General features: G+C 44.6%; 7 protein-coding genes across 8 annotated transcripts in view; 3 read left to right on the forward strand and 4 right to left on the reverse strand.

Moving 5' to 3' along the window:
- Nucleotides 1–4,613: 4,613 nt before the first annotated feature.
- On the reverse strand, nucleotides 4,614–5,941 carry LOC131281101 (probable inactive tRNA-specific adenosine deaminase-like protein 3). Its single transcript, XM_058310355.1, has one exon. The coding sequence runs from the start codon at nucleotides 5,863–5,865 to the stop codon at nucleotides 4,696–4,698; it is 1,170 nt and encodes a 389-aa protein (XP_058166338.1). The 5' UTR covers nucleotides 5,866–5,941; the 3' UTR covers nucleotides 4,614–4,695.
- Nucleotides 5,942–8,256: 2,315 nt separating this feature from the next.
- On the reverse strand, nucleotides 8,257–9,405 carry LOC131295013 (E3 ubiquitin-protein ligase RNF113A). The gene is made up of 3 exons (XM_058323073.1): nucleotides 9,292–9,405; nucleotides 8,521–9,229; nucleotides 8,257–8,448 (listed from the first exon to the last, which is right to left on the reverse strand). Exons 1-3 carry the CDS (start codon nucleotides 9,359–9,361, stop codon nucleotides 8,283–8,285), a joined length of 945 nt encoding a protein of 314 aa, XP_058179056.1. The 5' UTR covers nucleotides 9,362–9,405; the 3' UTR covers nucleotides 8,257–8,282.
- A 311-nt stretch (nucleotides 9,406–9,716) lies between these two features.
- LOC131281239 (iduronate 2-sulfatase) lies at nucleotides 9,717–11,431 on the forward strand. Its single transcript, XM_058310508.1, has 3 exons — nucleotides 9,717–9,932; nucleotides 9,998–11,219; nucleotides 11,295–11,431. The coding sequence occupies exons 1-3, from the start codon at nucleotides 9,717–9,719 to the stop codon at nucleotides 11,429–11,431; spliced, it is 1,575 nt and encodes a 524-aa protein (XP_058166491.1).
- Nucleotides 11,432–11,489: 58 nt separating this feature from the next.
- Nucleotides 11,490–19,319, reverse strand: LOC131283097 (H(+)/Cl(-) exchange transporter 5). 2 transcript variants are annotated; one of them, XM_058312664.1, is made up of 13 exons: nucleotides 19,103–19,319; nucleotides 16,781–17,126; nucleotides 16,137–16,172; nucleotides 15,396–15,559; nucleotides 14,483–15,319; nucleotides 14,201–14,415; nucleotides 13,911–14,119; nucleotides 13,702–13,842; nucleotides 13,520–13,629; nucleotides 13,201–13,301; nucleotides 12,959–13,122; nucleotides 12,670–12,883; nucleotides 11,490–12,598 (listed from the first exon to the last, which is right to left on the reverse strand). In XM_058312664.1, the coding sequence occupies exons 1-13, from the start codon at nucleotides 19,208–19,210 to the stop codon at nucleotides 12,508–12,510; spliced, it is 2,736 nt and encodes a 911-aa protein (XP_058168647.1). In that variant the 5' UTR covers nucleotides 19,211–19,319; the 3' UTR covers nucleotides 11,490–12,507. The 2 variants fall into 2 exon arrangements, with proteins under 2 accessions (XP_058168647.1, XP_058168646.1); XM_058312663.1 differs by lacking the exon at nucleotides 16,137–16,172.
- A 2,203-nt stretch (nucleotides 19,320–21,522) lies between these two features.
- LOC131281459 (protein PDF) lies at nucleotides 21,523–22,273 on the forward strand. The gene is made up of 2 exons (XM_058310792.1): nucleotides 21,523–21,627; nucleotides 21,731–22,273. The coding sequence occupies exons 1-2, from the start codon at nucleotides 21,523–21,525 to the stop codon at nucleotides 21,938–21,940; spliced, it is 315 nt and encodes a 104-aa protein (XP_058166775.1). The 3' UTR covers nucleotides 21,941–22,273.
- A 400-nt stretch (nucleotides 22,274–22,673) lies between these two features.
- LOC131284160 (bax inhibitor 1) lies at nucleotides 22,674–24,816 on the reverse strand. Its single transcript, XM_058313018.1, has 3 exons — nucleotides 24,549–24,816; nucleotides 23,885–24,338; nucleotides 22,674–23,518 (listed from the first exon to the last, which is right to left on the reverse strand). The coding sequence occupies exons 1-3, from the start codon at nucleotides 24,608–24,610 to the stop codon at nucleotides 23,309–23,311; spliced, it is 726 nt and encodes a 241-aa protein (XP_058169001.1). The 5' UTR covers nucleotides 24,611–24,816; the 3' UTR covers nucleotides 22,674–23,308.
- A 2,268-nt stretch (nucleotides 24,817–27,084) lies between these two features.
- The window catches only part of LOC131282954 (G protein alpha o subunit), a 50,431-nt gene continuing 49,515 nt past the window's right edge, over nucleotides 27,085–28,000 (forward strand). The window contains exon 1 of the mRNA XM_058312507.1: nucleotides 27,085–27,803. Within this exon, the coding sequence (XP_058168490.1) occupies nucleotides 27,686–27,803 (118 nt within the window). The 5' untranslated portion in view covers nucleotides 27,085–27,685. The remainder of the gene's footprint in view (nucleotides 27,804–28,000) is intronic.

Raw genomic sequence — 28,000 nt, forward strand, 5'->3', positions numbered from 1 at the left:
CAGGCTGACGGTTATTCCCTTCGCCGCGATCGTGCCGCGTGACAGACGATAGAGCAAGCACGTGGCGTCATCTCGTTGCGCTACCGAAGGAATTAGTAAACACGTCGCTCGTGTGCCGTCTTTGCTTTTGCTGAGAATTGTTTAAACTCCAAGAAGAGGAAGCGCCCTGCTACATGGACACGATGGAGGCGCCCTGTGCCCTGTGGAAAAGGGAGGGAAAATGTTCTAATCAATGTGCCGAGGATTTTTACGATAGGATCTACAATAATTAATTAAGCTAATTGGAATGAAAATTAATGTTAATTTATTTTCCAACGCAAATAACGCCCATTTTAGAAGCTGTTGATGACGTCATAAACACGTTAGGCACTTAAAATGAATTCTTGGAATGAGTCAGTGTTCAGTAATGTATGGCAGCCGGGGTTGAATTGTGGATCAGTAATTCATTTAAACGATTCAAATATTCACCCAAAGGTGCACGGTTTGCTTCAAACATTTCCACAATTACCTTGATGTTCGTTTAATTATGCAGTTGAAAGAAATGTTATTCAAACTAAATTAGGCGTATATATTGCCAATGTGAAATTCTCTCCTAGGAAAGTAGTTGATCAAAATGTACGAATGGAAAAAGCCTGTCAATTTAGCTTGTTTGTCGACCCGTGATAATCCTCTCGTTGAAATTTGTGACTTTTTCGTTTCGTTCTCAGGTCGTAAACAAATTTAAAGTCACGGAGAAGTTAAACTAATTGCTCATTTTTCCAAACTCTCATGCCTCTTGTTCCAACCGTTTCAACCTAAAGTTTGATTCACATTTAAACACCCTACGAACCCAATGTACTGGCCTGGAGAGAACTTTTCGATGATCCTACTGCGTGGACGGATCGCGACTGATATTGCTGATAACGTGGCTGATGCTTAATCTTTCCCACCACACAGTTTCCTACCGACCAGCCTTGTTTACTGTTTGTGTGTGTGTGTGTGTAGGTCCGTGACCACAGGCATTACAGAGATTTGTGCTTTGTGTGATTTACATCCATGTTGCTACAGCCGACCACAATGAAGTGCTTTATCATCATTCATAATAATGTTTTTGCCCGCTCAGTGGCAGCAACGGCAAGAAACTCTATTTTATTCCAATGCGAATCGATACGAATTTCGTATGGAAAAACCGTCCGAATCGCCCGTCACGTGTTCGAAACGTGCGTTGAAAACGCACGAAAAACGACCGAAACACAGCGTTGACTAATGCAAAAACTCATTATTTACAACTTACTCGGGTCCGGTCATCCGATTCCCAACTGTGATGCGGCATTTTGGGACTGTCGATGGCGTTACCGATACTGTAAAGTACAAACAGTTGGGGCAGAATACAAATGTATTCACTCTTAATGGAGTACCTGTAAAGGGTCGGCACAAAAACACTTTCTAATGCATGTTTTGTAACATTTTGGTAGCGTGATTATTCTTTGCTCTGTCTCTTTTTCTCGCTCTACTCTCGGGGAATGCCTTTAGAATTCTCTTTCGGCGATTAAGGAAAAAATAAAACCTCTTTATGGCACACATCCCCGTGGCTAGGTTCTGTGCCTTTCATTTCATGTTTCCCTGCTCTCGAGCTCGTACCATCACCGTCGCCCCGCAAATGTAGGGTCCGTAGCGGTTGGCCAATTGCGGTACAGCGTAGCTTCGAGCCCTCGAGAGGGCGGATGTGCAGAGAAGAGGGCGCTAATTTGGTATCAGAAACGAGAAAAACAACTTATTCCACGCCACCGAAACAGGAACTGAGGGGACGAACCTGGGAAGGGCAAATATAACCTGCCACTCTGGCCGGAGGTTTGTGGCCGTTTCGTCAAAAACCTGTTGTGCTCGCACACGCAAACAACTGCAACAAGACCTCCACACCTAACCCGGTGGGGAAATACCAACTTTCCAGTTTCCTATCGGCCGCACTAATAACGCGCGTATCTGAATATTGGGCCACGCCGATGGCACGACGGAACGCCACCACCGGGGGCTGTGCACGCATTCGCGTGTGTCGTTTTGTCATCTTGCATCCTCTCCAACCCGCGCCACCGGTTCTCTGCCCGCGACTGGTTCTCTCACACCAACACACCACGGCGCGATTAAACATCGAAATGTGTCCCCACGGCACCTCATATACCCTTTTCCCTCGTTTTGCCGATGTTACTGTACCGCAAGTTGTGGGAATGGGCCTCGAACGACATCAACCTTCACTCCAGTGGAGGAAAACATGGAAAAGCGCATGTCGCTGAAGCCTTCCACTCCCAGCACTCCCCCTCTCTACGTATGGCACAGCAACATAACAATAACCTGCAGAATCGTTATCATCCAGCGCAGAGACATGCCGGTGAACTCCGGTGGCGGTTGGTAAAGGTTAGTGTTTGGAAGCCGAAGAGAAAGAACACGTACCATACCATGCATACTGGCATACCAACACGGGCAAGCTTTCACCGTTTCCCGCCGCCGTTATATAGCCTTTCTCAATAGCAAGAAATATGTTTTTTGAAAAATATCCTCTCAAAAATGCCTTAACATTGCATGAATGATGTGAGCATCTAGCTAAAAAGCCACTGATATCGAATTAACTCATGGGCCGATTTTTCTAACCGGCTCTACCGCTCGTCTGTCGCGGACCCTCCGGCATATTCCAAGATACAATATAAGAATATGATTTTTCAACTACAATACGTAGCTACAAATAAGCTAAATTGAATAAAGACATACTAATAAGATTTTACTTTTGCCGTCAACCCAAGATGTGTCAATTTCAAAAACAACAAAATTAATTTATTTGTTACCGAAAACTTAAGAAAGTGTTCCAATAACTATTTTGATTTTGTTTTTTCGAACATACACGTATGTATCACGTGGGCACGACAAGGTTGGGAACCACTGTCGTAGATAATTCCCCCGATCTGCTTAATATTCATGGTCTGTCGGGTTTTTGGAAAACATATGCTACCTAAAACAAAAGTCAACAGAGCTATCAACAGCTTCCAATTGTATCGTTGATACAAATAAACCATTTTCAACCCAAAGTACATCATCTTGTGCGCTGCGCGTGGGAAGGTCATCAATAGATTGATTCATTCGCTTAACAGCGAACGATATCTTAATTAACCGTCGTCCGTATGACCGTATGACCGTATTTGTTGCCAGTTGCCAGACAGCATTGTCACTAAAAATATCGTTCGTTTAGAGCAAAACAACACGGGCCCCGAATTGAATCAAAAATTATTACCCACACAATGTATAAATTTAAGAACACTGTAACGATTTATGCTGTTGATTGATTTAATAATAGGATAAAAAAGGAGACCGCCATCACCAGAAAGGAAAACCCCTTGGCAAAATATGAAGGACTCTTTATCGCTCAATCGCTTAAAATATTTTGATAAATAAATTGATCGTCTCTTTTGGAATCGTTTGGAATGTGTTGCTGCCATGCCAACCGGATGGTTATTGTGGCTGTCAAATAAATTTCAATACAATGCAGATCCGTTCCGTTTGGCATGCTTCCTCTATTGGTTCGTCGATCGAAGTAGACATTTGCTGCTTATACAATCTGTCCCTTGGAAACCGATCCGCCGTGAACAAACCTTTTTTCACTTTTCGTATTGGCACAAATATGCGATTTTGCATGTAATTTAACCAGTTTGAATAAAAATTCATTGATTTTATATTTCAACTCTTTATAGCATGCGAGGAAAAGGGTAATGTTTGAAAACGAGGATCGTAGCCAGTGTGCAGTGAATAGCAAAATAACACGTGATCGTCATTGCCATACACGCTTCCCACTAATTACGGCCGGAGTAAATGAAGCCTTTTTCTACCAAATTTACATATTTCTGTTTTCATTCATTTCGTCGTAACGAAAAGATTGACTGTGTTGCGAAGAGAAGCAAAGCACTTAAATTTTTGCGCGTCGTGTTCCGCCAAGCCTTCTGCCTTCCCGGGAAAACATCGTATAATGCGAACTGAAGCTACAATAAAATAAATGATGATGAACGAGCCACACTACCCCCTAATATCGTCGGCGCTTCCTTGACGGGTGTCTCTTCGCCCCGTCCAATTGACCTCAATCGAAAAGGACGCATGATGATGACGATCGTACGCCTTTTTTTCTGCTCCCCGATCCGAACACTCGCCCCGAGCGTGTCTTCAAGTGGACCCGGAAAGAAGAAGGAAGAGGACAAGTCCGCCAATGATAGTAGCGTTCGGCGAACGAAAGACCACAGCCTCTCGAACGGCTCTCAACAACTACTCACATTCGAACGCACCCTGAAGTAAATGGCAACGAAGTAAAAGAAATCAAATTTATCTTCAAAGAAGGCAAAAAGCGTTGGGCAGAGAAAACACACGCAAACAAGGCCTAGAAGTACAGCGTCTCAATCAGAGATACACTATTGCTATGGCATTTTGCTTAAACTCAAAAATCCCCGAAAACAGGTTAAACACAACCTCCGCGGCGCGAAAACAATCCCTTTGTAGATCTCGATTTCTCCGCCGTTCGCGGATCGATATGCGGAGGCGAAGGAGTGAAACAGCAAAAATTAAGATGAGCCATAAAAACACAGGTTACCTGGGTAGCTTTTTTTATTGGTTCTCCAATCATTTTTTAACCTAAAAAAAAAGTTGAAATGTTTTCGTCTCGTTTTTAAATCAACAACACGTGAGTCAGACCACTCGAAATGCTTCGAAGTGGTGATTCAAATCCTTCACCGTGTGCAGCTTGACCAGCGTCTCGAGAGCTCCTTGCGGTGTCGGATGGTGGTAGAAGACACGCCGGACGCGACTGTGCGTTAGTGCCATCGCGCACATAACGCACGGTTCGTGCGTGAGGTAGATGTCGTATCCGGTGCACAGATAAGGTCCATATTTGGCAAGATTGTCCTCGGTGAGCCCTGGTGCGGGTTCACCCACGCTGATGAGATCGCTGTTTACTCCCGGAGTCGTCGTTCCAGCTCGCGATGGTTCCGCACCAAGGTTGAGCGTTTCGCCGAACGATTCTCGCACGAACCGTTCGTACCGTTCGTCGATGCCACCGTAGTGGAAGCCATCGTCACGCGGTTCGGCACTGGCTGGCCTATGCCAAATGCCTCCATTCTGCGATACGGCAACCATATCGATCAGCACCATCGGACAGTGCCAGATCGGATGTTGATCGCTTCGTCCAGGTGCTATGGCTACGATACGACTCCCGAGTCTCGGGTTAGCGCATACTCCGAATGGTTGGCCATCGAACCGTTTCGAAAGCTGCAAGCAAAGAGACATCAATCTTCGATGCAACGACGTATCCTTCGTCCCGAACAGAGTATTTGCGTAGAGTGCCTCATTGTGGTGGTTCGGATGGAATTTGCATGGCCAGAGTGCATTCGCTTTCTCGTGCTGCCAGCGAAGAAGCGGTTGCGTGGCGGCCACCTGGACAACCTTCACCCCTGAGCACAGACCATCAATAAGCGGTTGTTCTAAGCCTACCCCACTAAGGAACTTTCTCAGTCGGTTTTCGAACATTTCGTCGGTGCAGTCTTCATCCTTCGCACCAGCAAGCTTATCCTCCAATGTTTCCACCGTGGAGAGGATAATAGTTCCATCTCGATTGACGCGTTTGAGATGCTGCAGGTTGCCAATGGGTAGTATTCGCTGAAGGGCCGGAACCAGCCGGGACAACTGTCTCTGCTCGGGCACGGTGCCAACGTACACCGCAATGGCCGGGGTCGGTGTTAAGTACTCGTCGGCCATGATCGAGCGTATCTCGGCTAGATCCGCTTCCTCCTTCCCGTCCGCCATGGGTGGCGCTGCATCATCAAGCAATTTTATGCGTTTCACCTGCGGCTCCTCGGACATGTTTGCTGCCTCCCGCCAGAATGCACGATGTTGGTCAATTCACTGAATGAGCGTTTCACAAACACATTTGCACACGTTTTGTGCGGCGCGCAATCTGCAATAACACAAATTAGAAGGACAACAACTTCAACCAGGCTTCTTATTCCGAAATCGTCGGCGGTCTCAGCTGTCTTCTGGCTCATAAGCTATTTTTCACTTAAAACTTCTCAATTATTACATTGGTTTCTCATACCGCGGATGTTGTATAATTTAAAAACATCTTCTTGGCTTTGGATCCATTCCTATTTGGAAAGTTGAAATATGGTAGTAGTAATTGCGTTACACTTCTCTTATTTAGCTTAGTGTGTTTTATTAAATAGTTCAAAGAGGTGTAATTCAAATTCAAATATGTTTTGATCAAAAATTCCAAAACATAGGTCTGATTATCAACATTTCGACTTACTTTTTTATTGACTTGACATTAAAAATTAATTTTCCATTTTTACTTGATATAAGCCACTGTCAACGATTAATACTTTATAATATGTTTAAATGAAATCAAAAATTGAGGGGCTTTTGCAGGACATTATAAACTCTTACTTGGTACATCACTGACCATGTGTTACCGTACGATCCGTCTTTCGTTATCACTACATATTATCACAAGCGCCTAAGTTTGGCTGTATCAGAAAATGATCCGTAAAAGTGCAAATAATTATCGTACAGACAATGGTGACAGCGCGCAGAAGCAAAAAAAAACGTTTCGCATTGATATGACAAGTTCGACTGATGGTATTTGGTCAGATAAGGGAAAACCAATGCCATGAGTTGCTCCCACAGCCGGGTCTACTGCTAGTGTACGATCAAGGCCTTTTAACTAACCGACACGCTGAGAGCAAATCAAACTAGGTCAAGGTAATTCCAATTTAAGAAAATTACATCTTTAACGGCCGAAAATAGGGATGTCGATTAAACTGGTTATATAAGTATAGTATGAAATAGATATGGGTGCGAGTGTATCTTATACAAATTGACGAGTACCAGATCCATGAAATTCACCAGTCATCGAAAGGAAAGAATCGAGCATCGAACATGCTCGAAGTAGAACCAGCTCTTGCAGCGACTTCAGGCTTCGTCGTAAAGTACGGAACTTCATTGCCAGTATTTTTAAGACGTTCACCAATGGGTAAAGAAGAGATCTAGATAGAAAAAAAACTACATCCTCCGCAAAACTGCAGAGGTTCGTTGACTGTGTGCTGCCAGTGAAAAGAAGCCCGTTTCGCTCGAGTGGCGTCAATAAACGGCGAGGGCAATTTGAATCAATTCTCGATTCATTAGCAGTCGTGCCCGTTTCGATGTGTGGATGGAACGCGTTGTCGCGTTATGTCCTTCTTCAGGCTACCAGCCATTTTTTCTCCTCACATTACCATCGTACCATACAATGCTGTCTATCGTTTCGGGCAGCAGGAACGGTGGCATTGGCGGTGCCCCGTTCTAATCCCATCTTCAAACCAATACACATCATCTCGCGAAACTGCGCTTTGACGCACACGCAAATAGTGGCCGCGCAAACAGGCAACGTGGTCGCGCGCGGGGTGTGCGTTTGCTTGTGCCGCGACGCGAAGGCCAGCTCGATAGCAACACATTTTCGGATAGCAACGGTCAGCGCTCGCTTCAGTCAGGTTCTGTCGGAAGTAGGTGTATTCGCGGCGTTGGTTTGAGTAACGCCGGTCCGAACCCCCGTCGCGCACGGGGCGACGTCGACGGTAATGATGAAGGTCATCGGAATTTTGACTGGTTCTACTAGGCATTCGCCGCCTCTACAGACTCTCTACTACAGTGGAATACTGGCACACACTTGTACCTTGTAACTTCCTGGTGATCACAGCAATCGCAATCGGTTGTTTACGATACGAATATTTTCAGTGTATTGTAGTTGTCGGTACATTACTTAATTCTTCGTAGGTTTCCCTGATACACATTGCTTAAAAACAAATGCATGAAAAGTTCCACATATCGAGCGCAGTTAAGATCAAAACAAATGCGAAGTAAACCACCTAGCACTTACCCCGTCTGTTCGGGCGCCTTCTTGCGCTCAAAACACTCACGTAATCGCTTGATACACAATTACACTGTACTAAATTATGGAAAGCACATCCAACAATCGGGTTTCCCAACGATTAGGTTCGGGAAATCGCTTGCGAAACAATCAGATCACTTGAACGATCGTATTACGCGGCTATTTCTACCGAAACAGACATCATATGGTAAGAACATCATTTGACGTCTTGGGGATTTTTTTATCAATACGCCGTTTGTTTTGATGTAGAAGCTGTCAAACGGTCGTTCGCACTGCGGAAAAATCCTCGGCAAAAGGTGGTCAAAATTAACAGCAAAAATTGGTTTAAGCATTTGTTCGTACATTTGTTTATTTTAATCTAGTCACTATCGGAATTGTTCCCTTCCATTTCTCGCGTCTTAAATCGAGCAATGAGTTCCTTTGCAGGATTGAAAACACCATTGGTCTGCACGCCACAAATCGCACACCGAGAAGATTTCTTGTATTGAGCTAATGCACACCGTTCGCAGAAATAATGCTTGCACCTGTTAAAGAGAAAAAAGCATTCATATTATATGATCAACAATCAGCAACGTTAACAAACGTATCGGTCTTACTTGGTCATAATGGGATCGACAAAACTCTCCCGACAAATGTAGCACTTGAACGGCAGTTCGTCGTCGTCCGAATGAATCTCGTACTTGGTGTCGTCTCCGTCCGAATCATCTGCCGCATACGATTTTCCCGTGCTGGAACCTTCCTGTTCCAGCTGCCAACCGTGTTTGTAATCGCTACGATCGTGCAAAAACTTGCAACTATCACCGAAACCGCAATAACCCGTCTCTTTGTAGTCTTTGCAAATGTCTGGCTGATAGTCCCACCGGACGGTGGACCGAATGTTTGCCGGTGCCCGGATCGGTCCCTTGCGTACCATACCGGATGCTGCGTTGCCCAGGGCGCTGTCTTTCTTCTTGAAGAACTGCGTGTAGTTGTTTAGCCCCCGGTACACCTTGTCATCTTCCTTGCCTTCCAGCTCCTTGTTGATGTCAATGCTCTTCTGGTAGATTGCCTGTGCATCTTTATCTGTTTCGGTTTCGATTTCCAGCTCTGCCGTGGCACCTTGATCGCGTGGCCCTTCCGATTGAGCAGTCCGCTTCGACTTGTAGCTGACTACGATGCTTGCCTCATCCTCGTCCGAATTCGATGAGTTGGCGTCCAATGATTTACTCTGAGCCTTTCTTACCGCCGTAGTGCTCTGAACGTTCGGGTTCGCTTTCTTTCGTTTATCGTGCGTCACAACCACCGACGATTCTTCTTCTTTTTCGTCTGTGAATAGAAAGGATCCAAGTTAAGTTACGCGCTTCTGATTCTCGTCCATGTTACAGTACCAGAATCGGAGGACTGTTTCCGCTTTCTGGCGCCCTTATTTTTAATGTTTCGCTTGATGAAAGTAGACATGATGCACCACGAACGATGAAGAATTCAAGATTGTTTGACGATGCTACAATTTGTAAACAAAACAACATGACAAACCAGCTTGACCTGTTGTCTAAACGAGACACGCGTATTCGACCTGTTGGCTACGAAAAGATATCCTAGCTGTGAGTTAAAAATTCAAAATACAGTTGATTGATTCTTTTTGTACTTTTATATTGATCATTTGGTGTTCATGATGCTGTGGTTATTAATTTATTCAATTAAAGTGAACATTTTTCAAATATTTTTTTGATAGTTTAAACATAAAGCGCCAACTATCTATCCATTTATTGAGTGTCAAATGCGTCAAATTCATTAAAGTTTTTTTTGCATAACAATGAAAATCGTAAAAGTGCCGCTATTGTTTCTTTGTACAACTATTCTGGTCAGTGTAATCGAAACGCAAATTATCGAACGTCCTAATGTGCTGTTTATAATTTTGGACGATTTTCGCCCGGCAATAAAAAACGGATATGGAGACGAGAACGCAATAACACCCAACATCGATCGGCTCGTTCAGGATGGATATTACTTTGCCAATGTGTTCGCACAGGTAAATTGTGCAGATTTCCGAAAAAAAACCCTATCATTTTCCCTAAATTCATCCCAAACTTGTAGCAAGCTCTTTGTGCTCCAAGCCGGAATTCAATGCTCACCGGAAGACGGCCAGATACGGTGCGCTTGTACGACTTCTACAGCTACTGGCGTCAAACAGCTGGCAATTTTACCACACTCCCACAGTACTTCAAGCAGAATGGATACCACACGCATTCTGTTGGAAAAGTTTTCCATCCGGGAGCTTCGTCGAACTTCACTGACGATTATCCGCACAGTTGGTCCGAACCGACCTACCACCCATCGACGGATGAGTTTTCGAACGCATCCGTCTGCATCGATCCTGAGGATGGTGGCCGCATGAAACGGAATCTTCTATGTCCGGTCGTGCCGGAGATGCAACCACTGCATTCGCTTCCCGATATACAAAGTACAGAGGAAGCGAAACGGTTCCTTCAGGAGCATCGAAATGGTGATCCATACTTTCTTGCCGTCGGCTATCGGAAACCGCACATCCCTTTTCGGATTCCTTTCAAGTATTTGGATCTCCACTCGAAGTCGAAGTTCACCACACTCGATCTCGACTATCCACCGTACGGTCTGCCGAACGTAGCTTGGAGCTCCTTCCTGGACGTACGCAATAGGGACGACTTTACACGCTTGAACGTAAGCTTCCCCTTCGGACGTGTTCCGGAAGATTTTAAACTACGCATTCGGCAACATTACTACGCCGCCGTGACGTACGTAGATGATCTGATCGGTCAGCTACTGAAGGACGTGGATCGCAGCAAAACGATTGTGGCACTGACGGGGGATCACGGTTGGGCGCTAGGTGAACACGGGCAGTGGGCCAAGTACAGCAACTACGATGTGGCGGTACGCGTTCCCCTCATTATCAACCTTCCCGACGCATTTTCCGATTCGATCGATAAGAGAAGGATCGATAATGTGGTCGAACTTCTCGATCTATTTCCTACGCTCGTCGATCTTGCCGGTTTGCCGACTGTGCAGCGGTGTGACGAACAACGTCCCCACAAACCACAGACATGCGTTGAAGGGAAATCTCTTTACTCACTGCTTCAACGGAATCGTTCCTCGTCGAGCATCGAGTCAGACGAATGGATCGCATACAGTCAGTACCCACGACCGGGCCCTTATCCAACTCTCGTGCCTAACAGTGATGAACCGAAACTTAAGTACATCAAAATCATGGGATACAGTATGCGTACGGAACGGTTCCGCTACACGGCGTGGATTAAATTCAATCCACTCATCTTCAAGCGAGGTAACGCGATCGTGTGTGATCGTGCAAACTGCTATACATGCTAAAATGTCTATGCTTTTCGTATGTTCGTTTCAGACTGGACCACACTATACGGCGAGGAGTTATACGATCACGCGATCGATCCAAAAGAAAATATGAATCTCATCGACCGAGAACCGCTTTCTTCGATCCGGAATGTGCTGCAAACGAAATTAAAAGAAAAGTTTCCGTAACATCCGGATGGTCTTTCTGTAAAAATTATGTTGACGACACACACCATTACAAGAGATGTTTTTATTACATAAATATACAAATTTATTATAATTTCGCCTCCGTATTCATAATCTGCACCATAATTATCCTTTCTCTATCGCGCCGTTTTTTGCTTTTTTTGCGGACACGGGGGCGCACCGGGTTGATGATGATAGTGATGGATTGGCAACAAACTTCGCATTCGTACATATTTTATCCTACCACATATGCGTGCGGGGTCCCTAAGCGACTACGGCCTTTTCCATCTTTCTAGTTCCTTTCCGGTTGATTTTTGGATCTGATTTCATACTTACTTGTAAAAATATGATAACTTTCTCATACGTCCTAAAAAGGGGGATGGATGTGTGGGAGTACGTTTAGTTACTGTGGCGAATGCCATCGGTTCCCACTTTTGTATGGAGACCAGCATGCAATCGTCCCACGGGAAACGGTTGGTACGGTAAATTTTCTACGACGTTAGCTCTATACTATTTTCCTATATCTTTTGCTATTGTTAGATGCGCTGCTGGTGGTGCTAGGAAGGAGCGTATTGGGCGTGAGATAGGGAAGGATAGGGTAGGATCAACAGACTGAACTCTTCTTCTGCATCATCGTAACAATCATATCGGGTGTGGGATATAAATAATACATTATTGTATAAGAAGCGCGTTATAATAAGTTGCTTCGTGCGCTTTCTTCACTTCTCCCCAAACAAGAATCCCAATCTACCGCAATACTACCTTATCGACCATTTGAAGTCGATGCAATTAGTGTCCCTATTTATAGTGTTCTATTCAACAAAAACCTTGACCGACATCGACGTGTTTAGGTAGTTGATAAGCAAAACCAAATGTTGATTTGAATTCCATCGTGCAGCTTCGGCTGGCGGTAGGCTACGACACATCCCATGGAAACACGAAAGCCATCCATGTTGCGTATGATTCGTAGGAGGCGTGCCGAGGATGTCAAACGAAGGAGCAGGGGGAAGGGAATCAGGTCAAATCGGCCTACTGTGATCTGTTGGATGGATGGGGGAGGGTGTTTTTGTATACCATGATTAGTTAAACAAAACTGTATTCGGATCTTCATTGTCCATCTGTTTGACGTGCCTGAGGACATCCTTTTTGGTTATTACACCGAGGAGGCGGCTGAAAGGTAGAGGAAAATACACAAAACAAACATTAGTCCGATAACAAAGAGCTTCCGTTACAATTCTTACCCATTATGGGTGACCAACGTTTGACGTAGGCCAAGCTTGCGGAACATATCGACGACCGTTTCCATCGGCGTCTGATCGGTGACGGTGATCGGGGCCATGTCGAGGATCTTCTTCAGCTTCAGCGGCGACGGGCCGAGGTTCTGGACCGGTTGGGCCGAAGTAAAGATCACCAGCGATTGACCGGTGATACCGTCGATCATCCTTCTGGCGTTGGCTATTGGCAAGCAGGGTGAACAAAAGTTGAATCAAAAGTGACTGAAACGATACAACGGGGAGTACAAGTGCTTACCTAGCGCTAAATTCACATCCCTCCGCAGTACGAAGCCAACTAGATATTGGTTCTCCTTTGACACAACCACCGGATAGCCGTTGTGTTCAGTCTCTTTGAGTAGGGTCTCGATGTCATCCACCGTCATCGAGTCCTGAGTGATTACTGCTAGAGTTTCGTTACGCCTGAAACAAATTACACCAAGCAATACCGCCAAAAGTTAGAGTTTTCTCCTCGGAGTCTTTGAAGCGAAGATTTCTTACTTTGGCTGCATTACGTCCGCGGCCAGTGTGGTGTGCTGGAATTCGTCCTTGCTATCCAAGAACGGATATCCGTTTAATGCTATGTGCGCATCGTAGATACCCTGAAAGAGAACAACAAGTATCAATAAAAAAACATCATAAACTTATTAAAACAGGATAGATCACATTCTCTTGAGGTGCATTTTACACAATATAGAATTCATGAGGTATACAAATTAGGATTCTGAAACGCCATGGACTAACTTTCATGTGTCAGGAATGAAAGATTTTCTTGAAAAACTTTCACAAGTACCTCTAACTATATTAGCTTTACACATACCTGTCGTCCCAATGCATCCCCAACCCACTTCGATGCCATGGCCGCTGCCATCAGCGGTACGATGTATCGCACTCCGCCCGTTAACTCGAACATGATAACGACAAGGGACACTGAAACGATGAAGACATAGGCGTAAAAATGTCTGCCACGGCATGCTTAGATGATGTTGCGTCGAAACTTACCGGTCATTCGTGTGACCCCTCCGAGTACGGCCGCAGCACCCACCATTGCATACAAACCCGGCGTAATGCAATCGTCCCCTGTCGAACACTCGCCGGAGAAGATCCATATTTTGGGATAGTTATACGCCAGCTGTTCCATTGCTGTTAAGGGGATAAGCATTGGTGTTAATGAAAAAGAAATAGAGACCGGCTTCTTCTAGTTTTCTTACCAATGCCAACAACACGCCCCGTGATGGCACCAAGGGCCAACGATGGGATAAACAACCCGCACGGAACCTTCATGCCGAATGTGAAAATCGTCATGATAAGCTTCATTGCCAGGGCGAGAATAAGTAGCCAGACGGCTTTGTACACGCCCGGCCCGGCGGCTGCGATTTCAATGGCTGAATTGACGTCGGTAAAGTTGCGATTGTAGTCACTGCAACCAGAAATGAAAAGGCGCTTGCTTAATAATTAAAATTGATCGAACCAAAAAAGAAAGAAAAGGAAACGACATTACCACAACGGATCCTGGTTAGAAATGCCGCACTGACTGAAGAGCAGATAGATCAATTCGCTTGTGTTCATGCGAGTGTACGGGTTCGGGTACGCAATAACGGCTGTGATGAACGTCACGATCAACACTTCCGTCACCGGGTACTGGCCAAGCTTGCTGTACTTGCGGAAACGACACCACCAAAGGTTCGCCTTGATGAAAACGGTCGCAATGACACCCTTCGATACGAAAAGAGGATATACAGTTCAAAAGGCTCATTTAGGAGCTATGCTGCTTATGACATACCCCAATAATTCCGAGCCCGATGAATGGTACCAACTCGAAAAAGATCCACGGTTTGTTGTACTCTACGTAGAACAGCACTGAGTGCTCGTTCCCGAACGGGTTGATGGAACGCAGGATGAAGGCCGCAATCAGCGCACAGAAGAAGGACCGCCAAAGCGTTTTGAGCGGGAAGTAGTACGATACCTCCTCCAGACTGAACAGCACTCCTCCGATCGGGGCACCGAAAGCGACGGACACGCCGGCCGCAGCAGCCGCCGACAAGATTTCCCTCTTCTTTGCCTCATTCCGGCCGTACTTCGGGAAGAGATAGGACAGAATGTTGCCGATGCAGCTCGCAATGTGCACCATCGGGCCCTCCTTGCCGAGGCTAAGGCCGGCCGACACGGATAGCATAATGCCGACCGACTTGATGATCAGCGTCCACTTGCCGAGATAGCTGCGGATGATGAACCCGGACAGAATGGTCTTGATCTCCGGTATACCGGATCCGCACGCGTACGGTGCAAACATGCGCACGAGCGAGGCGGCCAACAGCGCGAACAGCATCGCCCACATGATATAGAAGAAGTATGAGATGACGTACGCCCCGAAGCCCTCCCGGGAGGAGGTGAAGATCTCCGACCAGGCGTACCATTGCGAGCAGTTCCCACTGTCGAAAGACGTTTCATTTGACGACCAGCAACACTGCTCCCGATTGAGCCAGAAGGCTTGCGGGCAGATGCCGAATTTCAGGTCCGTCATCCAGCTGGCACCGATGTCGATCACACCGGCCACGCAGCCCGTGAACAGGCCGACCAGCAGCACGCAAACCCACCCGGACCAGGCATCATGGGCGCCCTAAAAAAACAACAAACAGAGAAAATCCATCTCTTTAAATCGGCCGAGCTCTTCCCATCGCGCCATTCTTACTCACCTTCAGCAGATCCCAGAACGAATCCTGACGCTTCTTGACAATATACCGATGCCGCATGCGATCCCGGGCAATGTCCCGCTGCCAGTCGATCGTGTGAAAATCGTCATACTGGCCGATCCCGGGAATATCGTCGCTTGTGTCCGTCATGCCGGCGAATGAAATACCTTACCGGGGAGATGAACAGAGATGAGGTATGAGTATCGAAATGCCCTAGTAACGTCCATATGGCCACCCTTTTTCAAACGAACACACGCGCATCATGCGACATCATACATTAACCGTTTGTTTTCCCATGAAATGTTTTTCAATTTTGGGTACAATTCATGCGAGACATGCCTATAAACAAGTCGAACTGATTTGTTAACAGTGGTTAGTATTGTTATGTATTAGAAAATCCTATAGAAATCATCTTCACAGAGAAATTATTAACTTAAGTAAACAATTGTGGAAAACCAGATAATTAACACCAAAAATAAGTAAATACTCAGGCAAATTATTAGCAAATAAAAAATAATTTAAAAGCAAGCTTCTACGTTGTTCGAAAGAACTGTAATCCTTGTTCGTTAGTAATCCAGGCCAAAATAGTAAAGTTCTTTTGAATAACTTCAGGAAAGTACCTAACAAGATAAAAAAATAAAATAAAAAAGAAACATTTTTGATGATAAAAACACACAGCACAACATCAATATTACAATAGGATATAATAAAACAAAGCAAGAAAATAGAGCAGAAAACAGTTACCTTCCAGTTTACCGGAAAACGAAACGGTTAATGTATCTGTGTGCGATTGATAAATGGGCGCGTTAATCAAACAGTTGTTGTGGATAGTTTCACTTAATATGGCAAGTTGTGCTTTTCGGAGTGCAACTTTTATACTATTTTTTATATTCTTGTTATCTGTTGGAGTCTTGAATCTTGTATTAAATGAAAAATAATTGATCTTCAGAAAGTAATTTGTACATTTCAAGTAAAACTGCTATCTGTACCTTGAATTTGTTGCAACATTTGAAACAATAAAGCAAATTTTCTATTGCATATTTCAATTACATTACGTTAAAAGTAACATTTGCTCTTTGAACTCAGATAATAACTCACTTTACAAGTACAGGAAAAGTAAACACTGTATAAACGCCATACAAGCTAAATTCCAGATGGGAAAAGTGTAAGCTAAATTCCACGTGGGAATGTCGACCATCCAACGAACAGATGGGAACTAGTTTTTTCCGAAGTTCGTAATATCGAATATCCTCCAAAAAAAAAAAAGGACGATTTACCGACCATCCACACACACACATACTTTTCTCAATCATACACACACGCAACCAGTCAATAGTGTCGGGAATCACCAAACCGGGAAGCTGTGGCAGCATTCGGGCACGGATTACCTTCATGATCGGAGTGATGGAAGTCGCGTCCAAACCGTGTATGCGTGGGCGAAGACATTCCTGCCTCGTGATTTGCTCCGCTGCCTCCGCCACCTCCACCACCGCTGCCACCGGGCCCGCTCCCGCTAGTGGCCGCACCGCCGACACCATCCTGCCGGCCACCGGGGTTTGTCGCGTACGGATAGTTCGGGTTGCTCACACCGCCGTTGCTGGGCGTGATGTCGATCATGCCGTCCTCGTCCGCCTCGTACACCGGCACCACCGCCGGATGCGTGAGGGATGTGGTACTGGTTGTGGCCGCGCTGCCGTTGACAGACCGCTCCGCCGATGGCGAATTTCTACTGGCCTACACACCCAAAGCCGACCGGGTTTGGGGAAAATTCAGGGAACAAACGGAAACACTCCATCAACTACTGTTTTTCTTTTTGTTTTTTTTTTTTTTTGCAAAACCTTTTCCCTAGCAGCGGAAATCGCGACAGAATGTTTAATTGATTGAACCCTTCTATCACCCTACGGCTAGGAAATTGCCATCGACCAGTGGCCAATTAAAAATGCAATGCATTTCAGGGTGGTGGCTTCCAATTAGTGTGTCCGGCAAGGGCCAACAAGGGTCTGCAATCCTAGTAACCTTATACGGTGAGCTGGGAATTTATACTCTTCATGTCCTACTTCTGCGTTCGCCTTTTTTTTTTTGCTGTCATAGGGACAATCAACGGGCGTTTTTTCTGCAAGTTATTTAATCATGACACGTTTGGGACTAGTAACCCAAGGCCAATTTCCAGAACACTGCCTGATAAATGTGAGCAAATAGTTGTTCGCTGGAAACGCAAGTAATGGATGCAATCTGCCAGGATACGCCTTGTTTAGGGGCATCACATCCGGCCATTCTAACGCCTACTATGTTTGCCACTAATGACGCACGAAGTGTCAATGCATCGCATAACGCACAGTTTTGCTCGTGAGATTAGAAAGTGATGCAGGATAAAACTAACCTACCCGGGCACTTAACTTCCTGCCTCACTGCGGATGCATACACGCACAATCACACATACACATCGGCTGGTGGAAAAGCCTCAGTGCAGTGCCCTCTGGGCTCGCGTTGAACGGGAAACTAAGATGACTCCGGTGGGCCACAGGAAACTGGACCACACGGATTTGTGGATAGATAAAAATCAATAGACCTTCCGATTGCGCATGTCGCGAGTTCGGGCGGTCAGACGGCCGAGCACAGAAATGTAACGTGCCTTGCGGAGAATGCCCTTAATGTGTTGGGAGAGTTATCGGTGTGCGAAGGAGACGGATAGCACCGGAAGTGCAAAGTTCACGGTCGTGAAAGCAAGACGCATAGCAAAACAAAGAGCATACTTGGCAAAAGCACATGTGATATTTTGTTTAGTTTACGCCAAGAAAACATACGGTCGTAGAATCTCTTTTTAACTTGATTCTGTTCCGTTAATGCTAGGGCGCGTGTACCAGTATTGGGGCTAGTATAGATAAAATTGTTCATATTGCTATACCTTATACACTTATCCTAGATAAAGTTGGTAAGTACCATCTTTTAGTAAGGTTAATGAAATGCTTGGGTTAAATGAAAATTAAATTAATCTAAAAGCAAAGTAAAAAGCATGCTCTAGGATTTCGTATTAGTTTGTGTTCTATTTGAAAAGGCTTCTTTGCTTACGATTCGGTTAGATTTCAACCCGTCTAGTGGCGTAATTTTACAAAGCGCTAATTTGTTTCCATAAAAGTATGTTTTTGGTATGTTAAGGTCTTGTTTCTAACGAAGTTATAGGGAAATCTCTCGCTTTCCGCAAGTACCAACACTGATACCAGCAGGTGATGTTTATAAAAGGAAAACAATTATATCTCTTTAAGACGCTGGCCTGATAAGTGAATAAACCGGTCGTTTATTGACAAAGTAGGCTCATCTGCATCGTTGTACCGGATCTTAAAGCAACAGGGAGGCGTACATGTACGGGCTGCATTCTTTTTTATCGGTCGATGCCCATCCATCGCCAAATAAAGAAGATGCTGTCTTTCCTTTTGGCCCGACGAATGGATCGGTTTCTAAATTTTGTGCTTTTCTTTTGCGCCCTGAGAAGTGGGATCACGATTGCGAGCAATATACATCCTACCGGCACGTGAGACATTCATACTCCACCGGGACAAAAGGCACCAATTGTTTGCGCACGAATTGTCGCACCCGGCGGCTGTTAACGACGTGAGCAAACTACCCGTCCATGAAGTTATCATCGTGACCGCTGGAGTGGCCAGGCGATCATTCTTCTTTGCTCCACGATCATAGCTGATAGCAGTTCTTACCTTACTGGCAACCGACTGATAAGACGTTTGATCTGCGCTGAGCGGATGATTTCCTGCGGCGGATGCTATCGAAAGGTTCGTGGTGCCTTTGAGGGGGAACTTTTCCATACTACCACTGGCCGTCCGGATGGATGGGCCCGAACGGGGAACTTGGTGGCGTTTGCAGTACGGGGCACTATTATGAGTCTTGACGCTGCCACGTCACTTTTGCACACATGCGAAACGCCTACCGAAATGAAGTGAAGCGAAAACCGCCCGTCTGCTCTTTGATCTTGTCCTAATCGTTCACTTTTAATGCAGCGAATGGATGATTAACACATTTACTCACACACACACATATTAGAGCAACATTAGCTGAATAGGCTTACTTGTAAACAAATTGTCGATAACGCCCCTGACCGATATTTCGATACTCGGCGAAACGAAACTAGCGAGCTGCAATGACGCACGGGAAACAAACCAAGGAACTAAACGATAAAAACACTACACCGAAAATATACAAACTAAAGGAAAACACTAAATCACAGCTACCCTCAGTAGTTTAGAAACATTCCATGACGTGCAAGATCTATTGTAAAACGTCGCCGAGGAGATGGTGATGGTGAAATTGGGACGGTGACGTTCGGATCATTTCATTTTATTGCACTTTGTTATGCACGCACAACACCTTTGCTGCTATACATGCCTATCGGTGATCGGCGATTTTTCAATGCGCTCCGTGCATTATTGCATTGTGATGCAGCAGTAGAAAGATATTCTAGTAGCAGATATTTCTGCGCTCGGGAAGACGTGATGCATCGAGACAAACAAATTAAATCAACTAATTGTGGATGTCAGATTATACCAAAGAATGTTAGAATTACGAGGTAAAATCATACGGGTCAAAATGACATAACAATACCTACCGAATCAATTTTGTGCTATTTGGCAGTTTTCGTACATTTGATAGTTTTTGCGTATTAAAGATAAATAAAAATCACATGTGCTTCAACAATTTCTTAGAAATTTAAAATAGTCTTCAATTTCGTAACTCCCACAAGATGATTGAAACCTCTCCTCTCTGTACGCAATTTGGTTTTTGCTGGACAATTGTCATTTTGGTACCTTATTCAATTTGGCAGTTGTTTGAACAGGAATCACATGTGTATATTTGGTATAAAAATTTTTCTAGCGTGTCTATCAATTTATTTCAACTTTTAACAAATAACTTTTCACTTAAAATGTGTATTTCTTGATTGAGAACTCGATCGATAATGTTCGAGAAGGTATATTTATGTCTGATATGATTTGCTTTTTTTCCTTCGTTTGGAACACAGTTTTTGATTGACTGCTAACTAACTTCAAATCAACGTTTAGTCGGTAGGTCAAGGAGAAAGAAGTGGCAACCCTTTGAAACTAACCGATTCCCTTTCCTATGTGCCTGTCCTTGTACTCTAAAGGCTGAACTTGATAGTGAATCTATTCATTTGGATATGATCTATGAAAGCGACATGCTTTACTGACGCAATATACTAATAGTCATAAATAAACCGAAGTCCACAGGAAACAGACATCGAGCAAAGTGCGTTGCGTCAATGCCTATTGCATAATGCCGAACGGGTTCCATCTGGATGTTATTTTTGTCAGCGCATCCAATATCCTGCCGTAAGGATAAGCCATAGATCTCCTGCCGCGTGACGAGTTTTATGAGTTTTTACCGGGAGAAATTAGGCGAACCATTGGTCACAGTTTGGAACAACGAAAAAAAAAACAGAAATAGACAAATATGACGAGATACGACCTCAATCGTAATTAAAGGACTTCAAGATCCTGATAATAAAAAAAATCGTACAAATAAGCATAATCACTAAAGAGAGGTACAGTGTAAAAATGGTCGAAAATACTAACCTGGTTTTTCTCGTTTCTCGCCACTCTGTGGCACAATATCTGCCGTTGACAACGTTTGATTGGCTCTGAAGAATTACCTTCAGGCAAACAAATATCCTGGTCTCATGCACGGCAATAAAATTTGCGCGCTCGCAGCAGGATACCATCGACCGGGGAAAGGACCATTGGCAGTTGTGGCGACAGCAGCGTTTCAACTAATCGATTAAGCATATCAAAATTACCAACAGAACTCGGAAACGACGGACTTTTTGTAATGAGAAAGCGGAAGACGGGGTATTCGCTAAATGACTGAAATGGATGGGAACTGTGTCAGGACAGCTGGACCAGATGCGTAGGCTGAGGTTTAGACTGATGGCGATCGGTATATAAACCAGGTACCGGAGCAATCCTCATCATCAGTGCGCTTCGGACCTTCACTGAAGAAAGGACAAGTTTACAAACTAGTCTAGAAAAAACGGATCACATCAAAGGATATTGTACAAAGCGTGTGACTGCTTCATACAAAGGATTCTGTACTATACCACGTGTAAGCCATGGCTAAATTTGGTGCAGTTTGTGTTCTGTTGGTTTGCATGTGGCTTCGAGTGAGTGCTGCAGCTTTACCAGGATTCGACGAGGATCGAGATGTGGAAAAGGAAGTGAGTTAAAAACAACTCGGGAGTAACGTTAAAATACTTTTGAAATACACCGTTACTCTGTTGGTGGACAGTGCACTAAAATAACCGTTTTCCCATTCCGTAGCTCTACATCCGCCAGCTCGCGGAGTGGCTAGCCGATCAATCGCCAGATTTTCTCAACGAATTAACCAGCTTTCCTCCGTGTCGGCCCTGCGGCTATGAGCACAGGCAACCGATTAGCGTCGTTCCCAGAGCCTCGTACGCGAAACGTAATTCGGAATTGATAAATTCGCTTCTAAGCCTGCCGAAGACGATGAATGACGCGGGAAAGTAACCAACCAACCCGGCCAAAGCGTAGAGGTTCTGCTAGACTGTTTTAGTGTGAGCATGGCACGCTGAGGATAGTGAAGAAATGCGAGATCCTTTTGTTTCGCCCGGTCAGTGAAACAGTTTTCCTCATTCTTTTTCCTTCCTAAACCTCCAACCGATGCTAAACTAGTGCGTTAGAGAAATGTCCCGCAAGTCCATATTGATGTTATCGGTGAACTGATTGTAAAATATACAGTACAACTTCTATTACTACTATCGGTACTACTACTTTTAAAGAGCAAATTTCAAGTGAATCGTGCATTATCATTTTGCGTTACACCCGGTTGCATAAACGATTTTAGATGACGTATTATTTTCGAGTGTGTGGCAAAGTTGTTTGTATACTAATAAACGAAACAAAAAATTAAGGTTAAATACTATGTTGGTTTGATTCGTTGCATGATGCTGCATTTTTAGGGGTCCGCGACAGCCGAGCGGTAGCGCCGGTTAGAAAATCGGCCCATTAGCGCCGGGGCTCACCACCTCGACGGCGTGGGTTTGAATCCCAACCGACACCTGGACCCTCCCCTGTACGAGAGGACTGACTATCCACGTACAACAGGGAAACAAATCGTAAGCCCTTAACGGGCAGACATGAAGAGGTCGTTACGCAAAGAAGAAGAAGATGCTGCATTTTCCATTTAAATCCTTTCTTTCTCGTTCAAAATATTTCAATCAATGGTGGTACTTAATTTAATTACTTTTACGATTTATTAACTGTTTGCGGCGGGTCACATCGATCGATATGCTATACATGCTTACATTCAACCACTTGTTGTGTTACTTTTAACCCGCGAAAAAAATAGTAACGCCTGAGCACATTATAATTGATTCCTTCCCACAGATTAGCACGACAGAACAGTGCTTGCATGAGTGAAAAATCTGTTCACAAGACTGATACCACAACACCTGTACACCAGCGGAGGTTAAAGGAAATAAACACCATAAATGATAAACCTCAGTACTACAACAATTGACCAAGTGGTCAACAATAATGCACATGTCCCATATTTCCTATTACGGATGTTTAAAAAAAAAAGTGTACATAGAACATAAAGCGTTTTGTTCGTTATGGTTGCTATCTGATTAAAAACATTCACGAAAACATGGATCCAGTTACAGTCCACCAGTTCACAGTAGAAATAATGTTTGAATTATTCACAGCGCCTGCGTACTTCTGGGTGAAATTATTTAATTAATTTTTTTTGCATTAAACCAGTGTAGCAATTATAGTGCAAGTTATCCAACTCAGAGTGGCCAAAATGTTCAAATTCTTTTCACGAAAACAAATACGGCCAGCAACAGCCGCCCTGCACAAGACGCACAACGCACTTTAGTTGTTCCTCCGCTTCCTACGGTCGTTGTTCTCTTCCTTCTGCGCCAGAATGATTAGCAGGCGTCGGAAGATGTTGATCACGTCGTAGAACAGGTCCAGCGAGTGGGCAATGTAATCGTTGCTTCCCATCTGATGCTTTTCCATGATCATCTGAGTGTCGAACAGCACGAAACCGGCCATAATGAACAAGCCAAGGTAGAGGGAGATCTAAAAAGAGAGGAATTTGTTGGTAATTTATAATTTCACCATAGTCTGATAAACAAAAGCAAAAATTAAGCAAAATGCACGGACATGCTTACAGATGTCCTGTAACAAAAGAACACACAGATAAAATATTGCATCAGCTGTCTTGTAAACATGACGTGGTGTTTTCTCTTTAGGTGCGTCACGCTTACATGGACATCCGATAGGACGCTTAACGATCAGGGATTTTGAATGGAAAGTGTTACAGAAATCGATAGTAGAAACGTCTAATTTCCACTTCGCTGATGACGTATTTTTCCGACTAATCTTCTTCAATTATTTACGAAACTGCGCTACCCTACCACCTACCAGCACGATTCATTTACTTACGTCTTGCACAAAGTAGGAGCGGAAGAAGAGGTTTCCCAGGTTGATCAGAGCCATCGTGCCGAGCGCGCTCATCAGAATTCCTCCGAGGTAGAGGTACTTTCCGCGCTTGGCAAAGAAGGCCGCCGCCGTTAGGCAGGCAAACAGAGTCGTCGTGCCAACGAGTGCCGTGACGACGATGGCCGGGTTGATGAAGATCACCTGTTCAAGCAGCAATCCCAGCGAGTGGCCCGTGAAGGTACCGAGTCCCATCAGCATACTGAAACGTTGAATGAAGTTCTTTCCGTTGTCGGGCGTAAAGACGAGTCCCAGCACGAGACCAAGTGCGATCAGACCGCTTAGCATTCCTGCTTCCCAGATCCCGCTCAGATGAATGAACGAACCGACCGTGGCCGCTGTGCAGGTGGCCGCCAAGCATCCGTACACTTTGGACAGATGCTGGCGCAGCCTCGGATCCCTGTACGGAACGACGAAAAAGGATAACATGTCGTAGGTCAATTGTTTACATGCGCGCATCCCACCAGCTCTTCCCCCCCACCCTCAATGGGACTTGCTGGAAAGACCTTGACAAAGTTATTGACCGTGAGGTCGGAACGATTGTCGAAAGATTGTCGCCATTTTCACCAACATCAATTATATTCTTTTCCAGTATCATTGCAATACTCACAATTTTGCACCCATTTGCTGTGATAATCTTTCGAAGGAAAAGTTTGCAAATGACGTGGCCATACTGAAGAAATACGCCTTAATTTAGTTTCACAGAAATCAGAAACGTTTCTTGCAGGTAACTTGGATCAATGCACTGTGTTTCACTGAGCACAAAGCGATGTGTTCTGTTGTTATCTTCACTGAAACTGCTCGTATTGGTCGCTCCCAGATTGCTTTTAATCACGAGTCCAAAATATTACGTCTTTTCACTTCCGACGGCGATCTGAAAATGGTGGTAATGTTTGCTCGTTTAATTTTGTTCGAGAACTAAAATTTTCTTCCTTCTTTGTTCAACATCGGTGTCGGATGGGTTGTGTCGTCATCTGGTTAGCACTTTCTCGCTCGTTCTTTTGCTCTCGAGCAGTTTCGATTCATGACAGCACCTATTCGAGTAGGCCAAGGATGGGAAAGTCAGAGTCAGGTGAACTGCTCTACTGTTTAGGTGGAAAGTGTGAATTCTTTCTTTTGGATTTTTGTTTGATACTTCGACATTCTGTTGCACATAAGAAAGCGAAGTTATTCTTAACGTTTGTCTTATGCATGTATAATATTTTCTAAAGTAATAAGTTTCCTGCTTTGTTTATATAAATGAAAAACATTTGCTGTAAAATTCCGTTTGACGTACCGTTGACGTTCAGTAGAAGCGACGAACGAGAAATGATGAAAACAAATCAGTTTCAAACGGACTGCCCTCGAAGAAACGCGTAGTGATTTTGCTGTGTTTTCAATCATTCTCGCAGGTGATTCAGTTCAACCGAAAACCGAATGAAAAGAGAAAAAATAACAAGTTCCCTTAAACGAGTGAAGGTATTTCTACAGTCGAATAGTGCCGTCCGGGTTTTTCGCAGCATTTCGAAGAATTGAACATGCCGGTATGCAGTTGTGAATTGCATGATGCAGTATGTTATCACGTACTACCTATCTAGTGAATGTGGTTTGATTAAGTTATACGAAATTTGTAACTAATAGTGTGTGTATTTCACCATATATTCCACCACGCATGGTTAATGTTTGGCTTCCTATATTGTGGAAACTTCGCATAATCGTTTCACTCAGGTTATGTATTGCACACGCTGTGCACCGGTTGTACCATATGTACCGGCACAGCATGGAGCAATTCGACCTTTCCCTTGTTCCAGATAGTGCAATCTAGTATGAAACTCCAATTATCACTTGATTTACCGATGTTTAAACAGCATTTACGAATACATATTCTTTGACTAAAACGCCAAGTGCTAAAACATTCAGATAGCACAGGACGATTTCCCTCAAATATGTCATCATGTTCGTCAGCACAAGATCGTAAAACATTCGCCTAGCATTGCGACCCATCACCGTAGCAGCCATACCTTCATCGCGGATGCTGCGCTGGCGAAAACGGTGAAGGTTAAGCGGCAGATTAACCCAGCACGAGAAACGGGGACTAGCCAAACCCCGTCGTCCCTGCCCGATTGTTTCCAGCTTTGATTAGCCCGCGGCCCGTTGCGTCCGGCACGCTGTTGGGAGTTCAGCAACAGCGTACCGGGTTAGTGTCCATCCGGACCAGCTGCACTCGCGACTAATCGTGAGAATTATTCAATCGCGAATCAAGGCTAATTGTCGTGAGAACGTATCAAGTGTTTGCGCTCGACTCTCGACGCAGTGCTTCGGTACCGAATGCGTGCGCCAGAGTGATTAGCATCGCTGACTCGACTTCCAACTCCCCAAGTGGGTGGCGAGTTGCTATCCCCCCACAATTGTGCTATTTTTTGTCCGTGATGCATCAACCAAGTGCTCACATTTCTACGAATAGGCATTGATAATAGTTAGATGCACTGGCAGTTGTCTAAACTAACATTCCGTAGAATGTACTGTTAGATGCATTCAAAAGCGTAAGTTTTTAAAGCAGTTATATATTTATTTCAATGTACGTTTTAATGTATCCATTGATTTCTTGATTTATGATTCGTTTTCGGTATGTTTTCACCCTACGAATCATTAACCGTTGCGAGAACTAAGTTGGTTAGAAAGTATCACACATAAAATATAATTCGTGTTGATAGGAAAAAAGAAGCCACTTGTAATGGCTAATGACGAGCAAAATAAAAATATTAAAAAAAACTTTTAAAAAAATTGAACATAAGGAACCACATTTGAACTAGAACTAAAACTATAGAGACATTAGCCATCTCAGACTTGATGCCGATGGCTTACGTTCCTCCCAGAAGTTTGATTTCACATGTTAAGGTAAAGCATTAATGCAATTTTCCATTCAGAACCGGTTCTAAAACAATGCAATTCTTCATGCAAAATGTGTTAAAGGATTGAAGAACAAATGTTTTATCCACTGCAAATGAACAAGAGCAGCTCACAGAGTCCACAAAAATATTTGCAAACTTTTGACAACATTTTCATCCGCAGTGTGTGTAATCAAGAGGTTTTAATCTTTTGGTCAACTTTTCCAACATTGCGTGACCCCCGGAGGGCACGAAAACGCGTCCCCCTAAATACGCCCGGAAACGATAAAGTCAATTTTTCCCCGCAGCGAATCATGATCGGATGAGAAAAACCATCCGAACCCCTCTGCTCTAGTGTCTGTGTGTATTCCAAACATTGAACATCGTACTCGGGAAAAGTACGTCAGGATGGTAAATAAACAAGATTACCGGTGAAATAAACAAAACAACAACAAAAACAATATCAAAAACGAAGAAAAAGGTAAAACGCCCCCCAACTCTGGTGTTTCTGTGTGGGAAAAGTGAAAAAAAGTGCGAAGTGGCAGTGAATTTGTATATATATTTTTCACGGCCTAAAATTTACTGCCTGCCGACGGAACCTGAGCGAGAAAACCTGGTACCAGCGAGCAACGGTTCCGAACTTCGAGCGGGAATTGAATTTTGATTGAAAAGAGGAAAAAAAGCCGTCTAACGAATCTTGGAAAAGCGATTTCCACCACCAGCCCGGAATCTGAAGTTTGTGTCAAGTGTGTTGGGTTGCCTTATCTGGTTGCGGCGGTGCTACCGGGTGGTGATATAAATTCGTCCTTGCGAAAGGCAGCGGCGATTGGGGCGATTCTCCGTGGACGAACCCCACACCTTCAACCCCAGGGATCGCACGATGGGCTGCACATCATCGGCGGAGGAGCGGGCTGCCGTGGCCCGGTCGAAGCAGATCGAGCGCAATCTCAAAGAGGACGGCCTTCAGGCGGCTAAGGACATTAAGCTGCTGCTGCTCGGTAAGTTACCGCTATTTACACAACCCGAGAGCCGGCCCTGGTGTCGGGTCACATTTCAGCTCGCTGACGCCGGGCTCGCTTTGGCTGGCGATGGGCAGATAACGGGGAACGATGGGCTCCCGTGTGTTATCGTTCCGGTCGGCCCCGTGTGTCCTTTTCCGTGACACAAGGAAGGCTCTCCCGGCGCAGCTGCCAGC

Source organism: Anopheles ziemanni, chromosome 2 (assembly GCF_943734765.1).
Source record: "Anopheles ziemanni chromosome 2, idAnoZiCoDA_A2_x.2, whole genome shotgun sequence".
Lineage (NCBI taxonomy): Eukaryota > Metazoa > Arthropoda > Insecta > Diptera > Culicidae > Anopheles > Anopheles ziemanni.